The 23,878-nt window shown below is 43.3% G+C and overlaps 1 protein-coding gene across 15 annotated transcripts in view; it reads left to right on the top strand.

The window, feature by feature from the left end:
- fkbp6 (FKBP prolyl isomerase 6) overlaps window positions 1–23,878 on the top strand; it is a 92,762-nt gene that overhangs the window by 46,698 nt on the left and 22,186 nt on the right. For 11 of the 15 annotated variants that reach the window (XM_073053650.1, XM_073053649.1, XM_073053659.1 and 8 more), the window contains exons 7-9: window positions 4,631–4,828; window positions 15,889–15,998; window positions 19,752–19,837. In XM_073053650.1, the coding sequence (XP_072909751.1) occupies window positions 4,631–4,828; window positions 15,889–15,998; window positions 19,752–19,812 (369 nt within the window). In that variant the 3' untranslated portion in view covers window positions 19,813–19,837. Of the gene's footprint in view, window positions 1–4,630; window positions 4,829–15,888; window positions 15,999–19,751; window positions 19,838–23,878 lie in introns of those variants that run through there. The other 4 variants (XM_073053657.1, XM_073053655.1, XM_073053652.1 and 1 more) reach the window with 2 other exon arrangements.

Genomic DNA, 23,878 nt, shown 5'->3' with positions numbered 1-23,878 from the left:
TAGAAATGTACACACCAAATACTTTGACCCATAACTTACTGAATAAATAAATATACTCACTTTGCCCTGTTTTCTGTCCTTGCTTGTATGAAGGTGGTTTACCTATTTATGCATGTACTTCTCTGACAATAGATGTGTAACAGCCTAATGTAATATTGTATGGAAATACGAGATAATACTGATGCGGACATGTTTTACACATTTAACAAGGTGCTTTATTAATGCAACAGAGTTAGTCAGTTTTTCAATGTTTGACATCAGGCGGGTCATACTGTCTGTGAACTCCTTGTTGGTTGCCTCCGTATGCTTCAGTATTTTTTTACTTCTAAGCAGCTGCCTGTCGTTTAAGTTTTTCTAGTCTGTAACTGAAAAAACACACACCGTCTTTCACAGCAAGACTTGACACCAAACATGTGGCTTGTTTTTGGTAGATGTATCCTGCGCATGCGCAGTAGGAGGAGATTCGCCGAAATATCCATTTTAATGTGGACAGAAATATTTTTTAAAACGCATAGTGTGGACGTCTATCGTTTTTACGAGAAACTGGCGTTTTCAAAATTATCCAATCTAGTGTGGATGTAGCCTTAGTGTTTAGCTGATGCATATGCAAGCATGATTTATGGACACCATTTTGCAAAGGTGTGCTTTGAACTTCAGTTTACTGTTTTCAGTTTACAATTTATATTAAGAACTGAAGGCTGCTTCTTGCTCAAATTAATACCTGCTATATTCACATAACTACAGAATACTCCCTAACACCACCAACGTATCTCCTGTGGAACCAGAGGAGCCAACACACTTGGTCACTTTTATACCACACCTGCACTTTGAAAAGTCCAGTCACCTCAACGTACTCACATTCCTGGTGTATAGGCAAAGTCTAAAGACCACAGCACCAGTGGTAAGGACCAAGAAGGTATGGTCAAGGGAAGGTGGAAGAGCACTTACAGGACTGCTTTGAGTCGGTGGACTGGTGAATATTCAGGGATTTATCTTTGGATCTGAATGAGTACGCCACAGTTGTCACCGACTTCATCGAGACCTGTGTGGATGAGTGTGTGCTTTTGTGAACATACAGGACATACCCAAACCAAAAGCCGTAGATGAGCCAGGAGATTCATAGTCTGCTGAGGGCTAGATCTGTTCCATTCAAGAGAGGTGATCCAGATCTATATAAGAAGTCCAGGTGTAACATGTGGAAGGCTATTTTAAGAGCCAAAAAAAAATTCCAGTTAAAGTTATAAATGGATTTGAATGCACATTGACTCTGGCAGGGTTTGCAGGCCACTACTTCCTTCAAGGCGAAACCTAACATCATGAATTATTGTGATGCTTCACTCCCAGAGAGGCTAAATGCCTTTTATTCACACTTTGAAAGGGAGAATAAAATTACGCCTGTGCAAATGACCCTATAATCTCTGTCTCAGAGGGCTGACCTCAGAACATCTTTCATGAGAGTGAACCTTTGAAAGGCATCTGTCCCTTATGAATGTCCCTGGTAGGGCACTGAAAACCTGTGCAACTAACTAGCTGGAGTGTTCAAGGACATCTTCAGTCTCCCACTGCTGCAGTCAGCAGTTCCCACCTGCTTCAAAAGGGCAACAATTCTACTGGTGCTTAAGAAGAGCAGGGTGAACTGTCTCAATGACTATCGCCCAATTGCACTCACATATACTGTGATGCAGTGCTTTGCGAGGATGGTCAAGGACCTGGACCCCACTGCAATTTCTCTAATGCCACAATAGGTCTATAGTGGGTGCAATTTCTCTGGCTTTCCAACCAGCCTTGGATCATCTGGAGAATAGCAATACCTTTGTCAGGTGGCTGTTTATTGATTACAGCTCAGCGTTTAATGCCATTATACCCACAGTACTAATCAACAGGCTCCAAAACCTGGGCCTCTGTACTTCCCTCTGTAATTGGATCCTTGACTTCCACATTGGGAGACCACAGTTAGTGCAGATCTGAAGTTGCATCTGCTCCACACTGACAATCAACACTGGCTCACCTCAAGGATGTGTGGTTAACCCGCAGCTGTATTCTGTCTACACCTACAACTGTGTGGCTGGGCATAGCTCAAATGCCATCTATAATTTTGCTGATTACACAATTATGCATTGTTGGCAGAACTTCAGATGATGATGAGGGTGGTGAATCCACTGGTTGACTGGTGCATTCGACATCAACAATACCAAGAAATTCATTGCGGACTTCAGGAAGAGGAGATCAAGGAAATACGCACCAGTCTTCATTGAGGGATCAGCAGTGGAAAGAGTGAGCAGTTTCAAGTAGCTGGGTGTCAACATCTCCAAAGAGCTATCCTGGGCCCAACATATTAATGCAATTACAAAGGCACAACAGTGGCTATATTTCATTGGGAGTTTGAGGAGACTTGGTATGTCACCCAAGACACTCTTAAATGCCTACAGGTGTACCTTGGTGAGTATTCCACCAGGTTGTTTTAGTCTCTGGTATGGAGGGTCCACTGCATTGGATTGGTAAAAGCTGCAGAAAGTTAAAAAACTCAGCTAGCTTCATCATGGACACTAGCCTCCCAGCATCAAGGACATCTTCAAAAGGCAGTGCTTCAAAATGGCATCATCTGTCATTACACCCATGTAAGGGTTTCTTCTTTCATGTTACTTGCCTAAGGCTCATAAAATGGCTTCTCTGTAGTGTTACCTGCTGAGGCAGTGGTTCTCTGTAGCAGCATGTTTGGGTTATAATTAGTGATAAAAGGATTTGTATTCATTTGCTAGCCAATTGGGATAGGTGTTATTCTTTCTGTCTGTGTGAAAGCTGTTAGTTTGCGTGGGCTTGGGGGAGAAGGCGTGAGGAGGATGAAGAGAGAAGATGTTGCTTGAGGAGACGGTTGCCGGACCCACTGGGCCTGGGCTCGGGCCGGGAGCCCAGGAGTTGACGACGAGCGGAAGAGGATCAGCGAAAGGGAATCCATGAGCTCCAACGTTTGTGCACTGGACATGTTTATGAGATTATTGGCGCCTTTTATTTGTTTTCCTTTTCTTTTGGTTCCCTACTAACCCCATACTTAAATATAAAATCTTAATCGTTTAACTGCACATTGCTGACTGAATGTTATTTCAGGATACTGATGTTACACAGGGAACACACACGCAGCATCCACCCAATCAAGAGTGCTAAAGTCTGGTCGGGGAGGGGGCGCCACCCCCGAGATCATGCCACTAGAGGCAACGAATCTTACACCCAGGGCATGTTCTCTTCTCATTGCTGATATCAAGGATGTACAGGAACCTGAAGGCACGCATTCAACATTTTAGAAACAGCTTCTTCCCCACCACAGTCAGATTTCTGAATGGACAATGGGCCCATATACATATCTGACTTTTTATTCACTTTTTGCACTATTAATTTAATTCTATATTATAATATTGTTTTTTATTATTATGCCAGTAACATTGCACACACAAGATTGCAAATGCTAGAATCTGGAGCAGTAAACAAACTGCTGGAGGAACTCGGCAGGTCAGGCAGCATCTGTGGAGGGAAATAGACAGTCGATATTATGGGTTGAGGCCCTGCATCAGGCTTATTGATTAGATTGATGAAGGTGCATCATTGATTCGCCCCATTGTAGTTGTTAGATTCCTGGTAAATGTAGAAGTGATATCTAATTGTACTGTATTTTACCTCTGTACAAGTTTGTTAAAGATCATTTTGTGCCATTTTAAAAATAATGATTGTGCTATAAACTAATACATCTCCTCTATTGTGTTATCTCAAACATCTAGTCCTCAATTCATTGTCCATCTTTTGTCCTTTTCCTCTCAAGTTCCTGAATATGCTTCAGTCTCTCGGGTTTGCACACGTTTCCACTTCCTCGTCTTGCCTGCTGCTGCAGCATCTCTCCATACTTTTGTTAGCTGTAGAGTTTTCCACAAATTTCTGGTCAGCCTCCCCATTCTTCCTCTGAGCTTGTGCAAAACTCTGTCTCTTAAATCATGTCAGAATCTCTTTACCCTCTACCCCTTTGCTGGCTGATTGGTTAAGTAATGCTTGGTTTCAAAGTTAACCTTGTCTTTGATTTCTTCCACATCCTTGGCCCTTCAAACTCCCAGCCCTATAATTCTCTATAATCCTTCTCCTCTGGCTCAATGATCATCCTAGAATGTAGTTGTACATTCTAATTGCTAATGGGCCAAAAATTTCTAACGTTCTCTAGATTTATTTATTGTCCTATGCATAGAGCTCCCTTGCCTCGAGTAGATGTGGCCTTGCCTCATCCCTTTGCTACACAACTTTTCAGAAAATACAGGTGTCACCTCTCTTGCATTTCTGGTCCAGAACACCCTCTTTTGACTGTCATTCAATTTGTGTTTGAATAATGGACCCTGTGCTTCCATTGTGTTAAGGTTCCCCACAGGAAATCTTCAAGCATTCTGAAGAAAATATTTCTGATGGAGCTTGATATCGTTTTCCCCCGTTCACTTTCTGAATATTCTGAAAGGTCTTCACTACATTTGCTAATCTCTGGGTTTTAATTGCATATTAATTTCCCCCATCCCAGCTGTATTACACAGCCAGTCCCAGAGAGATGGCAGAATGACAGAATTATCCTATGTGTTCTCCTCCTCTCATTGTTTCTCCTCAGGCCCTGTCCGTGTTTGCTCAGTACCAACCGGTTAATGAGGACCAAAAGCAGCAGATTCACTCCTCCAAGTTGTTGCTGTTCCTGAATCTGTCCATCGTGTGTCTGAAGCTGAATGCTCCGAACCGTGCACTAGTTTATGGGGAAAGGGCCCTACAGATCGAGAGCAAGCATCCCAAAGCATTGTTCAGGTGCGGCCAGGTGAGTGGTTTACGCTACACGCAGCTTCCTGCTGAGAAAGCTCACACTTCACTTCTGTGAATTCAGTGCTGAAGGGGAAGAATTGTCATGTCTGAACGGCCTAGAGTTTTGGCTGTAATTTTAATATTGAAATCTTGTAAATGAAGTGAACAACTGAATCATGTCTTCACTTGGATTGTAACTGCTGTTCCCTGTTCTTGAATGTACCAATGAGCGCAGACATAGGACATGCCAGTTTTATTTCTCAGCCTGTCTTGAGTTAATTTGGGCTTGTGGAATTGCATCCACTGCTGTACATTAGGAGGCTATTCATCAAGTCCATCAAGTTTGTGCCAGCTCTTTTTAGAGCAAGTAGGTTAGTGCCATTTTTATATACTTTCATCTTATCCCTATAAATTATTCCATGTAAGTTATTCTCCCTTCTGCTCCATGCAACATGCTCTTCAAAACTATAACTCTGTTCCCACCTCCCAAACAGGCAACGAGCAAGATCTTCAGTCTATCTGACAATAAACCACCTGCACATCCCTATCGTTCTGTACCCAAGCCACTGTACTCTTTGCTGTTTACTTCAAATCTATACCCCTTGGTTCATGAAACATCTGCTAATTGGACATTTCCTCTCTACTTGTTCTAAATGAGGTCACCATGATATTGCTTGGGTCTTGTTTGTTTTTAGGAGAGCATCTCCAATCAAACCTGTACCTGAAGTCACCATCACACACAGAATACTGGAGGAATTCAGCAGGTCAGGCAGCATCTCTGGAAGTGAACCTGGAATGTCAACTGTCATTCATTTCCATAAATGCTGCCTGACTTGCTGAATTCCTCCAGCATTTTGAGGTACAGAAGCCGGAAGGGGCACGCTTAGTGATTTCAGAACTGCTTCTTCCCCTCTGCCATCCGATTTCTGAATGGACATTGAGCCCATGTGCATTACCTCACTACTTTTTTAATTCTTTTTTTTTTGCACTACTTATATTAATTCAACTATTCAATAGACATGTATATACTTCAATTATTTTTATCTCTATATTTATCTATTGTGTATTTCATTGAACTGCTGCTTTAAAGATAACAAATTTCACAACATATGCCTATGATATTAAACCTGATTCTGATTCCCAGCGTGTGCAGACTTTCTCATGTTTATCATTCTAGTAATTTTTTTCTGCACTTTGTCCAAGACATTCACACTTTCCTAAAAAATGCTTTACAGAATTGATAGTAATAGACCGAATGTTCCCTAATTAATTGTAAAGATTTACCATAACCCGCAAAACACAGCAGGGCTGTGGTAGAAGCTGGTGCTTTAGGGACATTTAAGGGACTCTTAGATATGCACATCGGTGAAAGAAAAGAGGGTTGTGGGCTGTGTCGGAGGGAAGGGTTAGATTGATTGTAGAGTGGGTTAGAAGATCAGCACCGCATTGGTGACCAAAAAGCCGATACTATGTGTACTCTGCTATGTTCCATAACCTCTACATCAGAGAGACCAGACACAGACCGATTCACAGAACACTTGGAATCTGTCTGCAATGATCATCTGAGCCCCCAGTCACACGCTGTTTCCATTCCCACAACAACCTGCCCAGCTCTGTTCTTGTCTCATCCCAGAGTGAGGTGTAACTCAGATCAGAGACATAACACCCCATACTCTGCCTGGGTAGACTACAACCCAATGGCACGAACGTTGTGTTTTTCAACTTCAGGTAACCCTTGCCTCTGGTTTTCTCCATCACAACCCCACCCCCACTCACCCTCTATCCTTCTGATCCCCTATTTTTGTCCCCTTTCCCATGTATTCCATCCACCTATTTACCCTCACACTTCACCCACCGACTCTCTTCCCTCTACCCTCCCAAACACCCCACCCTGGCCTTCTCGTTCCTCTGACCTTTCACCTCTCCCCTAATGGCTCCCATTTATGACCTTCCTTATTTATCAGATTCCAACAATATTAGCCCTTGCATATCATCCTCCAGCAGCTGTCTCTACCTTCACCCTCTCACCTCCCGGCTCCCATCTTTTTCTTTACCCCTCCCTGACTTTCCTCTATTCCCCGCCAACCCTTCTTACCCACCATCACCTCTGGCACTGGTCTCAGCACCTTAGCATGCCCCCCCCCCTCTGTTATACTGGCCACCTCCCCTCCCCACTCTCAGTCCTGATGCAGGATTTTAACCTGAAACCAGCCACTCCTTTCCCCTCTCGATGCTGTTCAACCCATTGAGTTCTAAAAAGCCGGTTGTTTGTAGCTGCAGCTCATCACGATTCTGCTTGCTTTCCTTAGGCAGCATTTTTATCTAAACCATCATTTGATCCTTTTTCTTTATTTTCTGGGTTCAATTTTGTAACCACCTTTTATGTGGGACTTGGTCAAGCACCTTCTGGAATCCCACTGCATTCCTTTCAGTATCCTTGGCATGTCAAACACTGTTTGCTTTTAAGAAATCAATGCTGGCCCTCTTTCAAAATTCTCCAAATGCCTATTAGTGGTTTGAAAATTAAAAAGAAAATGCAGATGCTGGAAATCTGGAGCAAAACAGGAAACACTGGATAAATTCAGCTGGCCAGGCAGCATCTGTGTAAAGAGAAACTGTCAATATTTTGCAACTGCAGCCCTTCACAGAAGCTATTAATGGTTTCTGTTGTTATTTCCAAATGTTTTCCCACCACCAAGATGAAGAGGACCAGCCAGTTTCCCAGAATGTACTTGCACATCTTTTTTTAGTGCTATGGTGTTGCATCACCACTTCCTAGTTCTCTAGGAGCTCTATTTCTTCTAAGAAAATTATAAAGCTGTTCAAGAGTCCACCCACACCACCTATAGAAATCTGGGATATAATATGTTTGAAACAGGTGGTGATTATGCTTAGCCAGCTGTTCTAACACCTCCTCATCACTTTTTCTTTATCTTTTCAGCTAATGTTTTAGCAGCAGAGGTTCCTGTGGTTGAAAACTGATTTTAAAAATAATTATCAATTAAGTGTACTAATCCAGCTGTTTTCTATGACAGTAATCTGCACTGCCCATCCTTTCACTGCAGGCCAGTAGAAGACTTTGATTCCTTTTTTGTATTAACCACCATGCCACCGTTTTCCCTCCTCACCTGTCTTATTTTCTTTTTCATCTGTTCCTTAAGATTTCCATGTGAAGTCGAGTTCCTATTTTGCATTATTTAGCAGATGCATATCATGCATCCCTTTGGTTTCATTATGTCCTTTGTCTTCCAAGGAGTTTTTGTGTTGGTTATTTTTCAGTTTTCCCCTTTGTGGGACTGTACAAAGCTAGCATCTGAAATATAATCTTTTTAACTCATTGTTCCAAAGTATTTTATCTTATCTTCAGTTTTGTTTTAGCCTGGTCAAATTCTCTCATCACATTGAAGTAAGCCCTCCTCAGTTTAATGTGTAAAGTGTAGTACATTCAAGTATGTATGTGCAGTGACAATTACGACTGAGAGGGAAGTGAAGTATGTGCAGTGAATTGAATTGACTTTATTTCTTGCATCCTTCACATACACGAGGAGTAAAAGTCTTTACATTACGTCTCCATCTGAATGTGCGATCACACTAATTTATAATGAATAGAACAGTCATTGTAATATAGAGTACACTCAGATCAGCGTGAGTTCATCAGTCTGATGGCCTGGTGGAAGAAGCTGTCCCAGAACCTGTTGGTCCTGGCTTTTATGGTGCGGTACCACTTCCCGGATGGTAGCAGCTGGAATAGATTGTATTTGGGGTGACTCAGATCTCCAATGATCCTACGGGCCTTTTTTACACGCCTGTCCTTGTAAATGTCCTGAATCATGGAAAGCTCACAACCTCAGATGTGCTGGGCTGTCAGCACCACTCTCTGCAGAGTGCTGCAATTAAGGCAGGTACAGTTTCCATACCAGGCAGTGACACAGCCAGTCAGGATGCTCTCAGTCGTGGTCCTATAGAAAGTTCTTAAAAATTGGGGGCCCATACCAAACTTCCTCAACTGTCTGAGGTGAAAGAGGTACTATTGTGCCTTTTTCACCATACAGCCGGTGTGTGCAGACCATGAGAGGTCCTCGGTGATGTGGATGCTGAGGAACTTAAAGCTGTTTACCCTCTCAACCCCAGATCCATTGATGTCAATAGGGGTTAGCCCATCTCCATTCCTCCTGTAATCCACAACCAGCTCCTTTGTTTTTGTGACATTGAGGGAGAGGTTGTTTTCTTGACACCACTGTGTCAGCGAGATGACTTCTTCCTTGTAGGCCACCTTGTTATTGCTTGAGATAAGGCCAATCAATGTAGTGTTGTCGGCAAATTTAATTAGCAGATTGGAGCTGTGGGTGGCGACACAGTCACAGGTACACAGGGAGTAAAGGAGGGGACTCAGTACGCAGCCCTGAGGGGCTTCTGTATTGAGAGTCGGAAGGTTGGAGGTGAGGGAGCCCACTCTTACAACCTGCTGGCAATCTGACAAGAAGTCCAGGATCCAGCTACACAAGGCAGGGTCAAGGCCGAGGACTCTGAGCTTCTTGTCAAGCCTGGATGGAACTATGGTGTTGAACACTGAACTGTAGTCCAAGAACAGCATTCTCACATTGGCATCCTTCTCCAGGTGTGTAAGGATGGCACGCAGAGCAGTGGCTATTGCGTCATCTGTCGATCGGTTGTGTCAATAGGCGAATTGTAGGGGGTCCAGTTTGGGTGGTAGCAAGCTGCAGATGTAATCCTTGGCCAGCCTCTCAAAGCATTTACTTATTCTTAAGGTGAGTGCGACAGGACGATAATCGTTCAGGCATGTTGCCTTGGTCTATTTTGGTAAAGGGGCAATGGTAGATGTTTTGAAGCAGGAGGGCACTTTACACGGGGAGAGGGAGAGATTAAAAATGTTAGTAAACACACCTGTCAGTTGTGCTGCGCACATCTTGAGTACTCGCCCTGGGATTACGACTGAGAAGGTGCTCAAGAAGCTTAATGGTCTGAGAGTGAATAAATCTCCTGGACCTGATGGAATGCACCCTCGGGTTCTGAAGGAAGTTGCTGGAGAGATTGCAGAGGCATTAACAATGATCTTTCGAGAATCAAATTGTAGTGAATGACTAGAAAATTGCAAATGTTATTCTGCTATTTACAAAGGGTGCCACACAGGAGGCTGCTTAGCAAGATAAGAGCCCATGGAATTACAGGGGAGTTACTAGCATGGGTGGAGCATTGGCTGATCAGCAGAAACCAGAGAGTCGGAATAAAGAGATCCTATTCTGGCTGGCTGCTGGTTACCAGTGGAGTTCCACACGGGTCGGTGTTGGGACCGCTGCTTTTTACGATGTACGTCAATGATTTGGACTATGCAATTAATGGATTTATAGCTAAATTTGCCAGTGATGCAAAGATAGGTGGAGGAGCAGGTAGTGTGGAGGAAACAGAGCTTGCAGAGAGATTTAGACAGATTTGGGAATGGGCAAAGAAGTGACAAATGAAATACATTGTTGGAAAGTGTATGGTCATGCACTTTGGTGGAAGAAATAAACAGGCAGACTATTATTTAGATGGGGAGAGAATTCAAAATGCAGAGATGCAAAGGGACTTGGGAGTCCTTGTGCAGGAAACCCTAAAGGTTAACCTCCAGGTTGAGTCGATGGTGAAGAAGACGAATGCATCATTGGCATTCATTTCTAGAGGTATAGAATATAAGAGCAGGGATGTGATGTTGAGGTTCTATAAGGCACTTGTGAGACCACACTTGGAGTATTGTGCGCAGTTTTGGGCTCCTTATTTTAGAAAGGATATACTGACATTGGAGAGGGTTCAGAGAAGATTCACGAGAATGATTCCAGGAATGAAAGGGTTACTGTATGAGGAACGTCTGGCAGCTCTTGGGCTGTATTCCCTGGAGTTCAGGAGAATGAGGAGGGATCTCATAGAAACATTCCTAATGTTAAAAGGCCTGAACAGATTAGATATGGCAAAGTTATTTCCCATGATAGGGTATTCTAGGACAAGAGGGCACAATTACAGGATTGAAGGACGTCCATTTAGAACAGAGATGTGGAGAAATTTCCTTAGTCAGAGGGTGGTAAATCTGTGGAATTTGTTGCCATGAGCGGCTGTAGAGGCAAAGTTATTGGGTATATTTAAGGCAGAGATAGATAGGTTCTTGATTAGCCAGGACATCAAAGGGCATGGGGAGAAGGGAGGGGAGTGGGGATGACTGGAAAAATTGGATCAGCCCATGAATGAACGGCAGAGCAGGCTTGATGGGCTGAATGGCCTACTCTGCCCCTTTATTTATTGGTCTTATGGTTCTGATCTACTTTATTGCTTAAAGTAGATCAGTACTGGGGAAACACAGGGCAATTTTCTCTCTTACTATTGCTCACAGTAACATTTCAACAACGTGCTGAGACTCAGAGGGCAGACGATGGTGCAGCCAGCAAAGCTGCTGTCCCACAGTACCGGAGTCCTGCAGTTCATCCAGCTCTTGGGTTCAGTGTGTGTGGACTTCGTCTGTTCTCTCTGTGACTCTGAGGTTCCTCCCACATTCCAAAGGTTGTATCAGTGTGTGTCTGTGTTGTGCATCTGAGTGTGTTCTGTGTATCGTACTGTCCTCTCGCTGCTGCCATCGTTTAGAAGCTATAAGAGCCCCAGGACTCTCACTGCCAGGTTCAAAAACAGTTATTACCCCTCAACCACCAGGCTCTTGAACAAAGGGGGCCCTTCATTTGCCCCCATCATTGAAATGTTCCAACGACCAATGATCTCACTTTAAGGACTCTGCATCTCATTATCTCATGTTCTCATTATTTATTGCTATTTATTTATATTTGCATTTGCAGTTTGTTGTCTTCTGCACTCTGGTTGAATACCCTAGCTGGGCAGTCTTCCACTGATCCTGATTTAGTTACTATTCTATAGATTTGTTGAGTATGCCCACAAGAAAATGAATCTCAGGGGTGTACAGATATGAACTTTGATAATAACATTTACTTTGAACTTTGGTGGGTAAATTGGCAACTAGACTTTCCTCTGAGTATGTAAGTGAGCAGTGGAATCTGGGGTTAGTTGATGAGAGAATAAAATAATGAGGTTCCTGTAGGACGAGCATAAATGGGTGTTTGATGGTGATGAGCACTTCCTGGTGAAGGGCTGTACATCACTATGATTGTGGTTCTCAATAAGGCACGAAGGAGAAGGGCCAGTTCCTTGCCCAGTTCTGTGGCACATGTTTAAATTCTCAAATTTAAAGTCACAATCCTTCTGCAGAAGTGAGATCGATATCACTGAGGGCAAGAACAAACTCTGACTGAAGAATCTCATCTTCTCAACGAGTCTAACTCAAAATGATTAAACTCAGTTTGGATTTGACAAGGGAATCATCCCTGATTACTACTGAACTGAATCGATTTCACAACCTATGGACTCACTTTTACAACTCCTGTCTTGATAATTATTGTTGATTTATTCATTGTTTTTATTATATTTGCAGTTTGTTGTCTTTTGCCCATTGCTTGTTCGTCCGTTTTTGTTGTATGCTTTTTCATTGATTCTCCTGTGTTTCTTTGTCTTTACTGTGAATGCCCACATGAAACCGGATCTCAGGGTTGTATATGGTGACATAATGTACATTTACTTTGAACTTTGAACTACTCAAACTGCATTCCATAAACTTTATGGAAAAATATCTGTGCAGAGTGGCAGAATGTGTGGCTGCTGACATCGCCCGAACCTGAAACCTTAAAGCTGTTTGTCTTCTCACAAATCCGGTCTGACCTGCCGAGAGTTTCCAACATTTTCTTTTACCTCACATTCCTTGCATCTGTGGTTGTTCTGATTTTCAGTTGGCCTCTGCTTACATCACACCCTCGGCTAAATTGAGTTTAGACCACATACACAAATCCCCTCGTGGACGAGTGTGTCCCCACAAAATCAATCAGAGTCTTCCCCACCCAGAAGCCCTGGATGGACCAAGAGATCGACAATCAGCGACCAGGTAAAATACAAGAAGTCCAGGTATGACCTCCAGAAAGCCATCTCGTGTGCGAAGTGGCAATTCCAGACCAAACCTGAATGGCAGAAAGATGCTCGACGGTTGTGACAGGGCTCGGATACTATCACCTCCTACAAAGTGAATCCAGCGACATACCTAACAACATGGTTTTGCTCCCGAATGAGCTCACTGCCTTCTCTGCTTGTTCTGAACATGGAGACAATTTTGCAAACTTCCACAGTCCCTGATGACCCCGTGACTTCAGAAGAATATGGTAACCTGCCTCAATGACTACCGTCCATTAGCACTTACAGTACATCCAATGTGAAACACATCAACTCCTGCCTGAGGAGTGACTTGGATCCACTCCAGTTTGCCTACTATCACAACAGGTCATCAGTAGATGCCATTTCATTGGCTCTTCACTCAATCCTGAAACATCTGGCAGTGAAGGAGCATACATCAGGATGCTCTTCAATGACAAATGCTCTGCATTCAACACTACTGTCCCACAAAAACTAATCAATAATCTCCAAGACCTTAGCCTCAAAATCTCCTTTGTGCAGCTGGATCCTCAATTTCCTCGCTTGCAGATTCCAGTCAATTCGGTTTGGCAACATCTTCTCCATAATCACCATCTGCATCGGTGCACCACAAGGCTGTGTGATTTACCCCCTGCTCTACTCACTTTACACTTATGACTGTGAAGCTAAGCACAGCTCCAATGCCATATTCAATTTTGCTGATGACATCATTGTCACCGGCTGAATCAAAGCTAGTGATGGATCAGCATAGAGGAGGGAGGTTGAAAATCTGGCTGAGTGGTGCCACAACAACAACCTCTTACTCAATGTTAGAAAGACCAAGGAGCTGATTATTGACTTCAGGAGGAGGAACCTAGAGGCCCATGAGCCAGTGCTCATCAGGGGATCAGGGTTGGAGAGATTCAACAGCTTCAGGTTCCTTGATGCTGGATGTGTCCTGGGTCCAGCACACAGCGCCTTTACTTTCCTAGAAGTTTGCTGAGATTCAGCACATCATCTAAACTTTGAGAAATTGCTATAGATGCACAGTGGAGAATATACTGACTGGTTGCGTTATGGAAACATTAATGACCTTGAATGGAAAAGCCTACAAAAAGTAGTGGATACAACTCAGTCCATCACGGATAAAGCCCTCCCCATCACTGAGACATCTACAAGAACAGTGTCGTGGGAAAGCAGCATCCATCATCAAGGACCTCCACCATCCAGGCCTGCTCTCCTCTCATTGCTGCCATCAGGAAGAAGGTACAGAGGCCGCAGGTCCCACACCACCAGGTTCAGGAACAGGTATGACTGCTGAACCATCAGGCTCTTGAACCCAAGTGTACAACTTCACTCACACCAACACTGAACTGATTCTGCAACCTTTGGACTCACTTTCAATATTCTGCAACTCCTCTTCTCAACAGTTATCATCTATTTATTAGTTTTCTTGTTTTTTGCATTTGCAAACTTTGTCTTTTACACATCAGTTATTTGTCCATCTTTGTTGTGTGCAGTTCTTCATTGACCCTAGTTGTGTTTCTTTGGATTTACTGTGAACGCCCGCAAGAAAATGAATCTCAGAGTAGTAAATGGTTACTTATACTGTATGTACTTTGATAATAAATTGACTTTGATCTTTAAATGCCTTACTGAATCTGAGCTTCAGTCAGCTCTGTACATTGTACTCTTTCGATGCCAGTGCAGGGTCAGGCAACAGAAAGCTGAGCCAAGGTGCTGCTTTGCATGTTGTGTGACTGAAAACTGAAGCTTCTCCATTGTAAACAATTAATCCTCCCAGTGCCTTAGGAGCGAATGATAGCCAAAGGCTTCCTACACCCACTGTAACCCTTCTTCATGGTGTGTTACCTCTTCACTACCCTGTTTATATCCTTCTCTACAACTGGAATCTCCTTTTGTACTGCTCCTCCACATACCTCTCTTCTGAGATATGTTTAAATACTTTATTGCCAGGTTGTGATTCGCGGTGGGCCAGAGGCCCCCAGAGTAGAATCAAAGCAGTCAGGCTGAATTTTGTTTTGTTACGATACCTGGGTTATGACCGAAGAAAAATAGCTGGAATTGCTTTGCACTTTCATGCAAAGGTATTTATTCAGTGCATCAAGAATCAAACTGACAAAGATTAGGGAAAATAGTGAAAAGAAAACTGCAATACTTACGAAGAGCTATCTGCCAGACGACACAAAAAGAGTCCCACACTATTTTGTCCCGTGTGAACTCCTGGCACAAACAAGAGAAAATCTGCAGATGCTGGAAATCCGAGCAACACACACAACACAGGCAGCATCTATGGAAAAGACTGAACAGTCAGTGTTTCCTCATTTCCATAGATGCTGCCTGGTCTGCTGAGTTCCTCCATTTTGTATGTGAACTCCTGGCGGCTCGATCTCTCTATTCTACTGAGAGTGTTCCAGGCACCAGGGCACGTCATCTTTCATTACCAACAAAGTTCACGTCGGACTACACATATGATGTCCCCCACAATGTAGTTACAATTGTATTACAAAATAAGCTGAAGTATCTACCTTAAATACAGTATACTAAGAATATATACACATTTACACAACCCCATTACTAAAACAATGAAATATTCCAAAGTGTTGGTGAGAAAGCACCACAAAGCCAACCCATTATAAGAATAAACAGGGGGAAGATATTGAAGTGAGCTCACTCAGTGCAATGACAGCAGAATGACAAGGGGGGGGGGGGGGGGGTGTGTGTGTGTGTGTGTGTGTGTACACACAAAGTTGAGGCAGGCAGAGTGACATTTAAAAGATATTTTAATGAATATTTCCATAAGCAAGGTTTAGAACAGGGGTTCCTAACCTTTTTTATGCTATGGACCAATACCATTAAGCGAGGGGTCATGGACCAAATGTAGGAAAATGGGCCAAATATAGGCAACTGGAGCTGGTTTGGGAAGGCACCTTGGTCAGCGTGGACAAGTTGAGCTAAAAGGCCCGATTTCACAATGAATTACTCTGACTGTAGTTGTGTGTAGTCCTTCTCGTGTCTAACCAAGCTGCTTGTGTCCTGTGCCAGGCCTGCCTGCTAATGTTGGAGTACGACAGAGCCAGAGACTTTCTGATTAAAGCACAGAAACTGGAGCCATTCAACCCTGACATCAACAGTGCCCTGGTGAAACTGAATAGGTGAGAGAGTCTGTCCCAGAAAATTCCGATCTGCGGTCCATTGTATGGGGAAGTAATGTGAACATTTAAAATAAGACTGGCGCCATTTTCAGACTTGGTATGGGAGCTTTGCCCATTGTGGGAAGTAATTCAGGAACTGAGCACATGATTTTCCAGTTGGGTCAGAACTACACAGCCAAGAAACGAGCTCTGAGCTACTTGTCATAAAAGAGAATTCTCATTCTTTACTTTTTGGTATGGCTGTTTAGATATATTATCAGGGTAGTAATTTTATCATGGTGAGAAGACTTGCTTGAATTGAGCCTGTATCCCAGGAAATGTAGATCTGTGGGATTTGGTGTTTTTCAGGGTAAATTCATGGACTGTTCAATGTTAAAGATCTTCTGTAAACCAAATCAGGAAATTTACTGGCAAACAAGGGCACATTTTATGAAGCCTTTCAGTATTTTCTGCATCTCTTTGCTTTTCATGGTGAAGTCCAGGAGAACTTGGTACACTGGCTGACTGTTAACACTGCGCACATCGCAGCTACGTTGCTGTTAAACCGGAGTAACGTACCACGATAAAGCCACACCAACTCCAATGGGTAGGTCACGGCTTTCTGATGCATAACTCGTGTCTCCCCAAACAGATGCTTTGCCCCCAGCTAAAGAAAGCTCAGCAAGCTCCTGGTGGGCAAAGAAAACACTTCAAAGATAAAATCAAAATCAGCCTGAAGAAATTCAACATCTAAAAACTGGGATTGCATTGCACTCAGTAGATCCACCTGGAAGGAAACCTGTTCAAGAGGGAGCTGCGCTGTTAGAGAGCGACCTCTGCGGTGCCGCAGAGAACAAGTGGCAGCTGTGAAAGGACAGACTGAACAGCCAGAGGACCTAATCACTGGCCACAGCCACACTGCACCAGAATGCAAAGATCCTGGATCGGCCTCTACTACCACAAATAGACAACGGCATAGGAAAACATCATACTCGACCTGAGTGATTGCACTGGTGATGTATGAGTAATACATCCTCATTCCTGAGTGGCTGCCTAACAAATGTGCCTTTTATCATTTTTAATATACTGATTATGACACTAGGTGGAGCTGGTGAGCTTCACCATGAGGAACTGGGGACAAGTGTAGATGTTTAATATTGAGCCACTGTATCCCTATTGTAATGCTACTGCCTTAGAAGCTTGTGCAGGAAACTTAAATTATCAGTCATTCCGTCACCATCCCTGTGACTTGGCTTGATTTGGTCTGGATCTAATTTTATGATTTTAAAACAAACTGTTACAAATATTTTATTCCCCTAATCTGAGAGTAGAGTGGCTGGGAAACGCTTTGTGTCACTGTCACCCACTCGCATTGCTTCAGAAACTGGTCAGGGTGGTACAGGTCTAATACAGTTGGCCTTCCGTATCGGCGGATTTAATCAACTGCGGATCGGGATCGGAAAAAAACCCAGAGGTTCTCTCTCCAGCACTCATAGGAGCATTGTTCGCCTTGCACCTCGTTTGGTTGCTATTAGTGTTGTGTGCACCCTTTGCTTCTGTGAAAAAATGGCTCCTAAAAAGCAATTAAGTGGTCAAAGCAATTCGTCAAAGGCTAAGAGGGAGCATAAAGTACTGTAATCTAGAGATGATTAAAAGTATTACTCATCGTTTGAGAGCAAACTCGAGGAAATCTGCAGATGCTGGAAATTCAAACAACACACACAAAATGCTGGTGGAACACAGCAGGCCAGGCAGCATCTATAAGGAGAAGCACTGTCGATGTTTCGGGCCGAGACCCTTCGTCAGGACTAACTGAAAGGAGAGATACTAAGATTTGAAAGTAGTGCGGGGAGGGGGAAATGCAAAATGATAGAAGACCGGAGGGGGTGGGATGAAGCTGAGAGCTGGAAAGGTGATTGGCAAAAGGGATACAGAGCTGGAGAAGGGAAAGGATCATGGGACAGGAGGCCTCGAGAGAAAGAAAGGGGGAGGGGGAAGCACCAGAGGGAGATGGAGAACAGACAGAGGGATAGGCAGAGATAGTGAACAAAAAACAAACAACTAAATATGTCAGAGATGGGGTAAGAAGGGGAGGAGGGACATTAATGGAAGTTAGAGAAGTCAATGTTCATGCCATCAGGTTGGAGGCTACCCAGCAGGTATATAAGGTGTTGTTCCTCCAACCTGAGTGTGGCTTCATCTTGATAGTAGAGGAGGCCATGGATAGACATATGGGAATGGGACGTAGAATTAAAATGTGTGGCCACTGGGAAATCCTGCTTTCTCTGGCGGACAGAGCGTAGGTGTTCAGCGAAACTGTCTCCCAGTCTGCGTCGGGTCTCACCAATATATAAAAGGCCACACCGGGAGCACCGGACGCAGTATACCACACCAGCGGACTCACAGGTGAAGTGTCGCCTCACCTGGAAGGACTGTCTGGGGCCCTGAATGGTGGTGAGGGAGGAAGTGTTAAGGGCAGGTGTAGCACTTGTTCTGCTTACAAGGATAAGTGCCAGGAGGAAGATCGGTGGGAAGGGATGGGGAGGACGAGTGGATGAGGGAGTCGCGTAGGGAGTAATCCCTGCGGAAAGCAGAAAGGGGGGAGGGAAAGATGTGCTTGGTGCACACATTTAAATTCCACATCCCATTCCCATTCTGATATGTCTATCCATGGCCTCCTCTACAGTCAAGATGAAGCCACACTCAGGTTGGAGAAACAACATCTTATATACCAGCTGGGTAGCCTCCAACCTGATGGCATGAACATTGACTTCTCTAACTTCCGTTAATACCCCTCCTCCCCTTCTTATCCCATCCCTGACATATTTAGTTGTTTGTTTTTTTTCTCTCTCTCTCTGCCCATCACTCTGCCTGTTCTCCATCTCCCTCTGGTGCTTCCCCCCCACTCCTTTCTTTCTCCTGAGGCCTCCTGTCCCATGATCCTTTCCCTCCTCCAGCTCTGTATCACTTTCGCCTATCACCTTTCCAGCTCTTAGCTTCAGCCCACCCCCTCCGGTCTTCTCCTATCATTTCACATTTCCCCCTCCCCCCACTACTTTCAAATCTCTTACTATCTTTCCTTTCAGTTAGTCCTGACGAAGGGTCTCGGTCCAAAACGTCGACATCGCTTCTCCCTAGAGATGCTGCCTGGCCTGCTGTGTTCCACCAGCATTTTGTGTGACTCGTCGTTTGAGCATTGTTTGCCTCACATCTCGTTCATTCGCTACTTGTGCTGTGAGCGAAAGGAAGGAGTTTAAGGCTAGTAAGGGATGGCTGGCTAGCTATGTAAAGCGCTACAGCCTCAAGAATGTAAAGATCATGAGATAATCGGCATCGGCTGATGCTGAGGCAGTATCAGCATTCCCAGAAGAGCTACGATGGTTGCGTCTGTACTGAACATGTACAGACTTTTTTCTTGTCATTATTCTCTAAACAATACAGCATAACAACTATTTACATAGCATTTACATTGTATTAGGTATCTAGAGATGATTTAAGTATATGGGAGGATATGCGTAGGTTATATGCAAATACTACGCCATTTTATATAAGGGTCTTGAGCATCTGCAGAATTTGGTATCTGCAGGGCGTCTCAGAACCAAACCCCCACAGATACAGAGGGGCAACTGTATTTTTTATAGATAACTGAAAATTATCCATGAATTGAAGAGGTGGTGACCAATAGAAAGTAGAATTTCCCATGACAAATACTTAAAAACACCCAGCTTCCAGCTGCATAATTTCTCCATTTTAATCATTTTTCTTTTCACACAGCTGTTATCGAGAGTGGAACTTGAAGGAGAAGGAAATCTGTGGCAGGATGTTTGCTGCCTAGGAGCTTCTGATAGTGATAGACAAAGGTGAGTAATTAGTGACTACTTCCTGTTTAAGCAGAGTATGTACTGAGTCTGTGAACACAACATTTCTTTAGCGGAAGCTGCATGCGCTTCACTATGCTCCTGACATTAATACACCAACAGACAATTTTATCTCAAACCCAGGACCAAACTGTTACCAAATACATATCTAGGGTGTTTATTGTTATATCGGCAGTTAACTGGTATATCTGCTGATCTGCATCCTTGTTGCCCTTTGAACAGAATGTTCTTTTTTTTGCCACTTTACCTTTTTCCCACTCCTCCAACCAGCCAGACTATCTAGTAAAGACGATATTGCTCAAACACGAGAAATTCTGTAGATGCTGGAAATCCAAGCAACACACAAATGCTGCAGGAACTCAGCAGGTCAAGCAGCATCTGTGGAAAAGTCAGCGTTTGGGGCAGAGACCCTTCATCAGTCCAGATGAAGGGTCTCAGCTTGAAAGGACTGTTTTGCTGCTTGATGTATTGATCCAGTCTTGGTCCTTGGCAATCGTATAAAAATTAGGAACGTCCTATTCCTGAGATCATTAAGTATTTGCTTCAGTTAGTTTGCATAACTCTTTGAAGGAGAGCATCAGTTTTTTACTGTCCCCTCTTGAGGCTAATTTGGCTTTAAACTGTCTTGTGTTCACAGCAGGCAACTCCGAAATGGATCTTATTGAACTTCAGTAGCCATTTATCGCCTGCCCTGCAGCCCGAGGCATACATTTCCATTTATCACCATGTTCCACTTCCCATTCCAAGTTCCTTTCATTCCAGTAGTTTAATCTGCCAATACCTCCGCAAGCCCTAGCTCATCAGAAACCATCCCGTGCATGAGTTATTATAATACCTGCCTCTGTGTCAACTCATCACTCTGACATCACTGACAACTCTCAAGCAACCATTGCCTTTTCTTCTCCTCGTCCTTCGCTCGCATCGATCATGAGCACAGCAACAGCTGCGTCGCATGGTCGTCCGCTCACCACCACCTTGTATTTGTGCTGGCCGGCTCCGATGGAGTCAACAAACTCCATTTTGTGTAAAGCAATTAGTCTTGGGCAGAGTGCAGAAAGTTTTTATTTTGCCAGTAAGCACGCTGCATGCTGTATCTGGGGCCTTATCACTAATCGCCATCTCACCTTTTGTGAATTTTGTAATTACTTATGAGAGAAAGTTTGACAGAAAGCTGTATTGTACACCCTTCACTCAGGCTGAAGAGAGAGGCGGGCAGCCAAGCTGCATGTTGAGGTCATTTGGAGAAATTAAAGATGTTAGTTAAACAACTGTGTCCCTTTTCATTAAAAAAAATCTTCTGTCAGCTTTGGCTCAGTTGTTTCATATTTCCCTCTTTCTGAAGGTCATGGGTCCAAATTTCAGTGATTTGATTATATTGTGCTACCTTGACATACCTGACAGTGCTTTACCTCTAAACTGAGACCCCTTTTTCCTCCTGGGAAAATTTGAAGGGCGATGAAGTTCTCCTGACCAGTATATATCACTCAGCTGTGTCATCATTCTATGATTATATATGTGTATATATTTCAGTATATAGCTCCTCTATCATTGTTCTATCTAAAGTATTCTATTGTGGACTCAGAGAGGGAAGGAAGCAATCGTGGTTGGGAAAAGGGGGAGGGGAGGGAGTGGGAAGCACCAGAGAGACATTTTTCTTCAAACTTTTCTCCTTCACTTTCTAGTATTTAACATTTCCACCTTAGGGAATAAAGACTCTGACTATATTGTATCTATGTGTCTCAAAATTTTACATACTTCTATCAGGTCACCCCTCAGCTTCTGATACTCCAGGGAGAATGCTGTAAGCTTGTCCAACTTCTTTATAGTTAAATCTCTCCAGTTCAGGTAGCATCCTAATGAGCCTCTTACATACCCTCTCCAAAATGTCCACATCCTACATTGGTGACACAATGATCCAAATTTAACCTAACCCGTTTTGTGCAGCTGTAATGAGATTTCCCAACCTTTGCACTCAGTGTTCCAGCACTGAGCACCAAGATGGCGCTGACGACATATAGCGGCATTTTATGGCTAGCTCACTAAGCTACCAGATACTCCACTAGGTATACTGTACTTCTGAACTATGATCTCTGCAATCCCTTGAAGAAAAATATGTTTGGACCGTCTAAATGAACTAGCAATTTTACGATCTCCTGAAGGATTGGACGAACTTGACTCTAGGTTATAGCTGCAGCCATTGTCAGGGCAGCTATCACTGGGGGATGCTGCGTCAAGGCTAGAGAGTGGAAAACAAGCCAGTTTTCGACAATACCTGTGCTTGACCATCTCCCTTTCTTTTCGCTGCTACCATCAAGCGAGAGGTTCAGGAATCTTGGGCCGAGTGCCACCGGGTTCGGGGGCATTTATTGTCCTGCAGCCATTGGGCTCTTAGAACAGGTTCACTTGCCTCAGCGCTGAATTGACCCACAGCTGTCTACTCACTTTTGGAGTTTCTGCAGCTTATGTTCTATGTATTTTTTAACTATTTGCACAATTTGTCATCTTTGTACATTGGATTGTGTTTGTTTTGTGGGTGCGTCCAGGAAGATGAATCCAAAGTTGTATATACTTCGATAATAAGTTTGAATTGATGATGGCAAGTATGCCGTATGCTGTCTTTACCACCTATCTACTCATACCCTCCTTGTACCCGCTGCTTGATCCTGCTGATTTCACGTTAATATGACTGGTCTGATTCAGCAAGTTTAAACTGAAGATGTGTGAGAAACTAATTCTGCTCAAACCCACCTGTCACTATTTCAACCTCCAGTGATGGGTAAACAATTCTATTTCTGGGTTAAACAGATTGGCTGACTGTCTGCCCAAGTCTGGGCTTGTTCCTGCAATACAATCACCTGGGAATAGCTTGGCTCCTGACGCAATAGAAGAGCACTGATGAAGTAGCTTGTGAACTTCATGGAAATTGCTTCCTTCCCTCAACTTTGAAAGGAAATGTTCTTCCAGTCTTTCTTTTTTTTAGTTATAATATGAACCAGTGCTTCTGGGTGTCCACGAGGCTTGTTGAGAAGCAAAATTAGGACACAATAGACATGACTGTCTGGTGCACAGCAAAGGACATCCTGTAGATTCACTCCATGTACACACTAGTGGCCACTGGATCAAGGCTCTCACATTCTGCCAGTCTAGTGCAGGAATAATCTGGAGGAAGGGGAGTTTAGCAGCTATGAATTAAGCTGCAGTGGGGTGTAAACTATTAGTTACAGCTTTATCACTTTACCCGTGTTATCACTTTTCCAACGTCCTTACTTGGCTTGGAGTTGAATTCCATTTGCTGTGCTCTATGTGAGGGTATCTTTGTGAACCTTCATACTTAGATTAGCTATAGGTTTTAAACTTAGGATTATGAACAGAAAAGCCTTTGGGTATTAGGTTATTTGGTACGTGCCTATGATCTTTAGTGAACTGTTGCAGCATCAAACCTCAATTCAAGCATAACCGATCAAATGTTACGGGACTGAAAATGAATACAGATAAATAATACTTTATACTAATTCCATGGAACTGATAAAAGATCACAAAGTTTTATCTGCACATGGATTTGTCAAATTCTTCCCACTGCAAAAGTAGAAGTAATTTGATGTAATTTTTGTCAGTCGCAAAAGATTCTCCCATGAACTAGGATGTTCAGACAACATCTGTGAATTTGAAGAACACTCGGATAGATTTGGACACAGTTGGCTGTCACTTGTCAATTATGTTTGCTTAAGATGGAGAGAATCAGAATCAGGTTTATTATCACCGGCATGTGTTGTGAAATTTGTTAACTATGCAGCAGCAGTTCAATGCAATACATAATATAGAAGAAAGAAAGTAAAAATAAATAAATAGTAAACCAATTACAGTATAAATATATATATATTGAATAGATTAAAAATCATGCAAAAACAGAAATAATATATTAAAAAGTGAGGTAGTGTTCATGGGTTCAATGTTCATTTAGGAATTGGACGGCAGAGGGGAAGAAGCTGTTCCTGAATTGCTGAGTGTGTGCCTTCAAGCTTC

Source organism: Hemitrygon akajei, chromosome 8 (genome assembly GCF_048418815.1).
Source record: "Hemitrygon akajei chromosome 8, sHemAka1.3, whole genome shotgun sequence".
Classification (NCBI taxonomy): Eukaryota; Metazoa; Chordata; class Chondrichthyes; order Myliobatiformes; family Dasyatidae; genus Hemitrygon; species Hemitrygon akajei.
The sequence above is the reverse complement of the archived record's forward strand: the minus strand, read 5'-3'. Positions and strand labels throughout refer to the sequence as shown.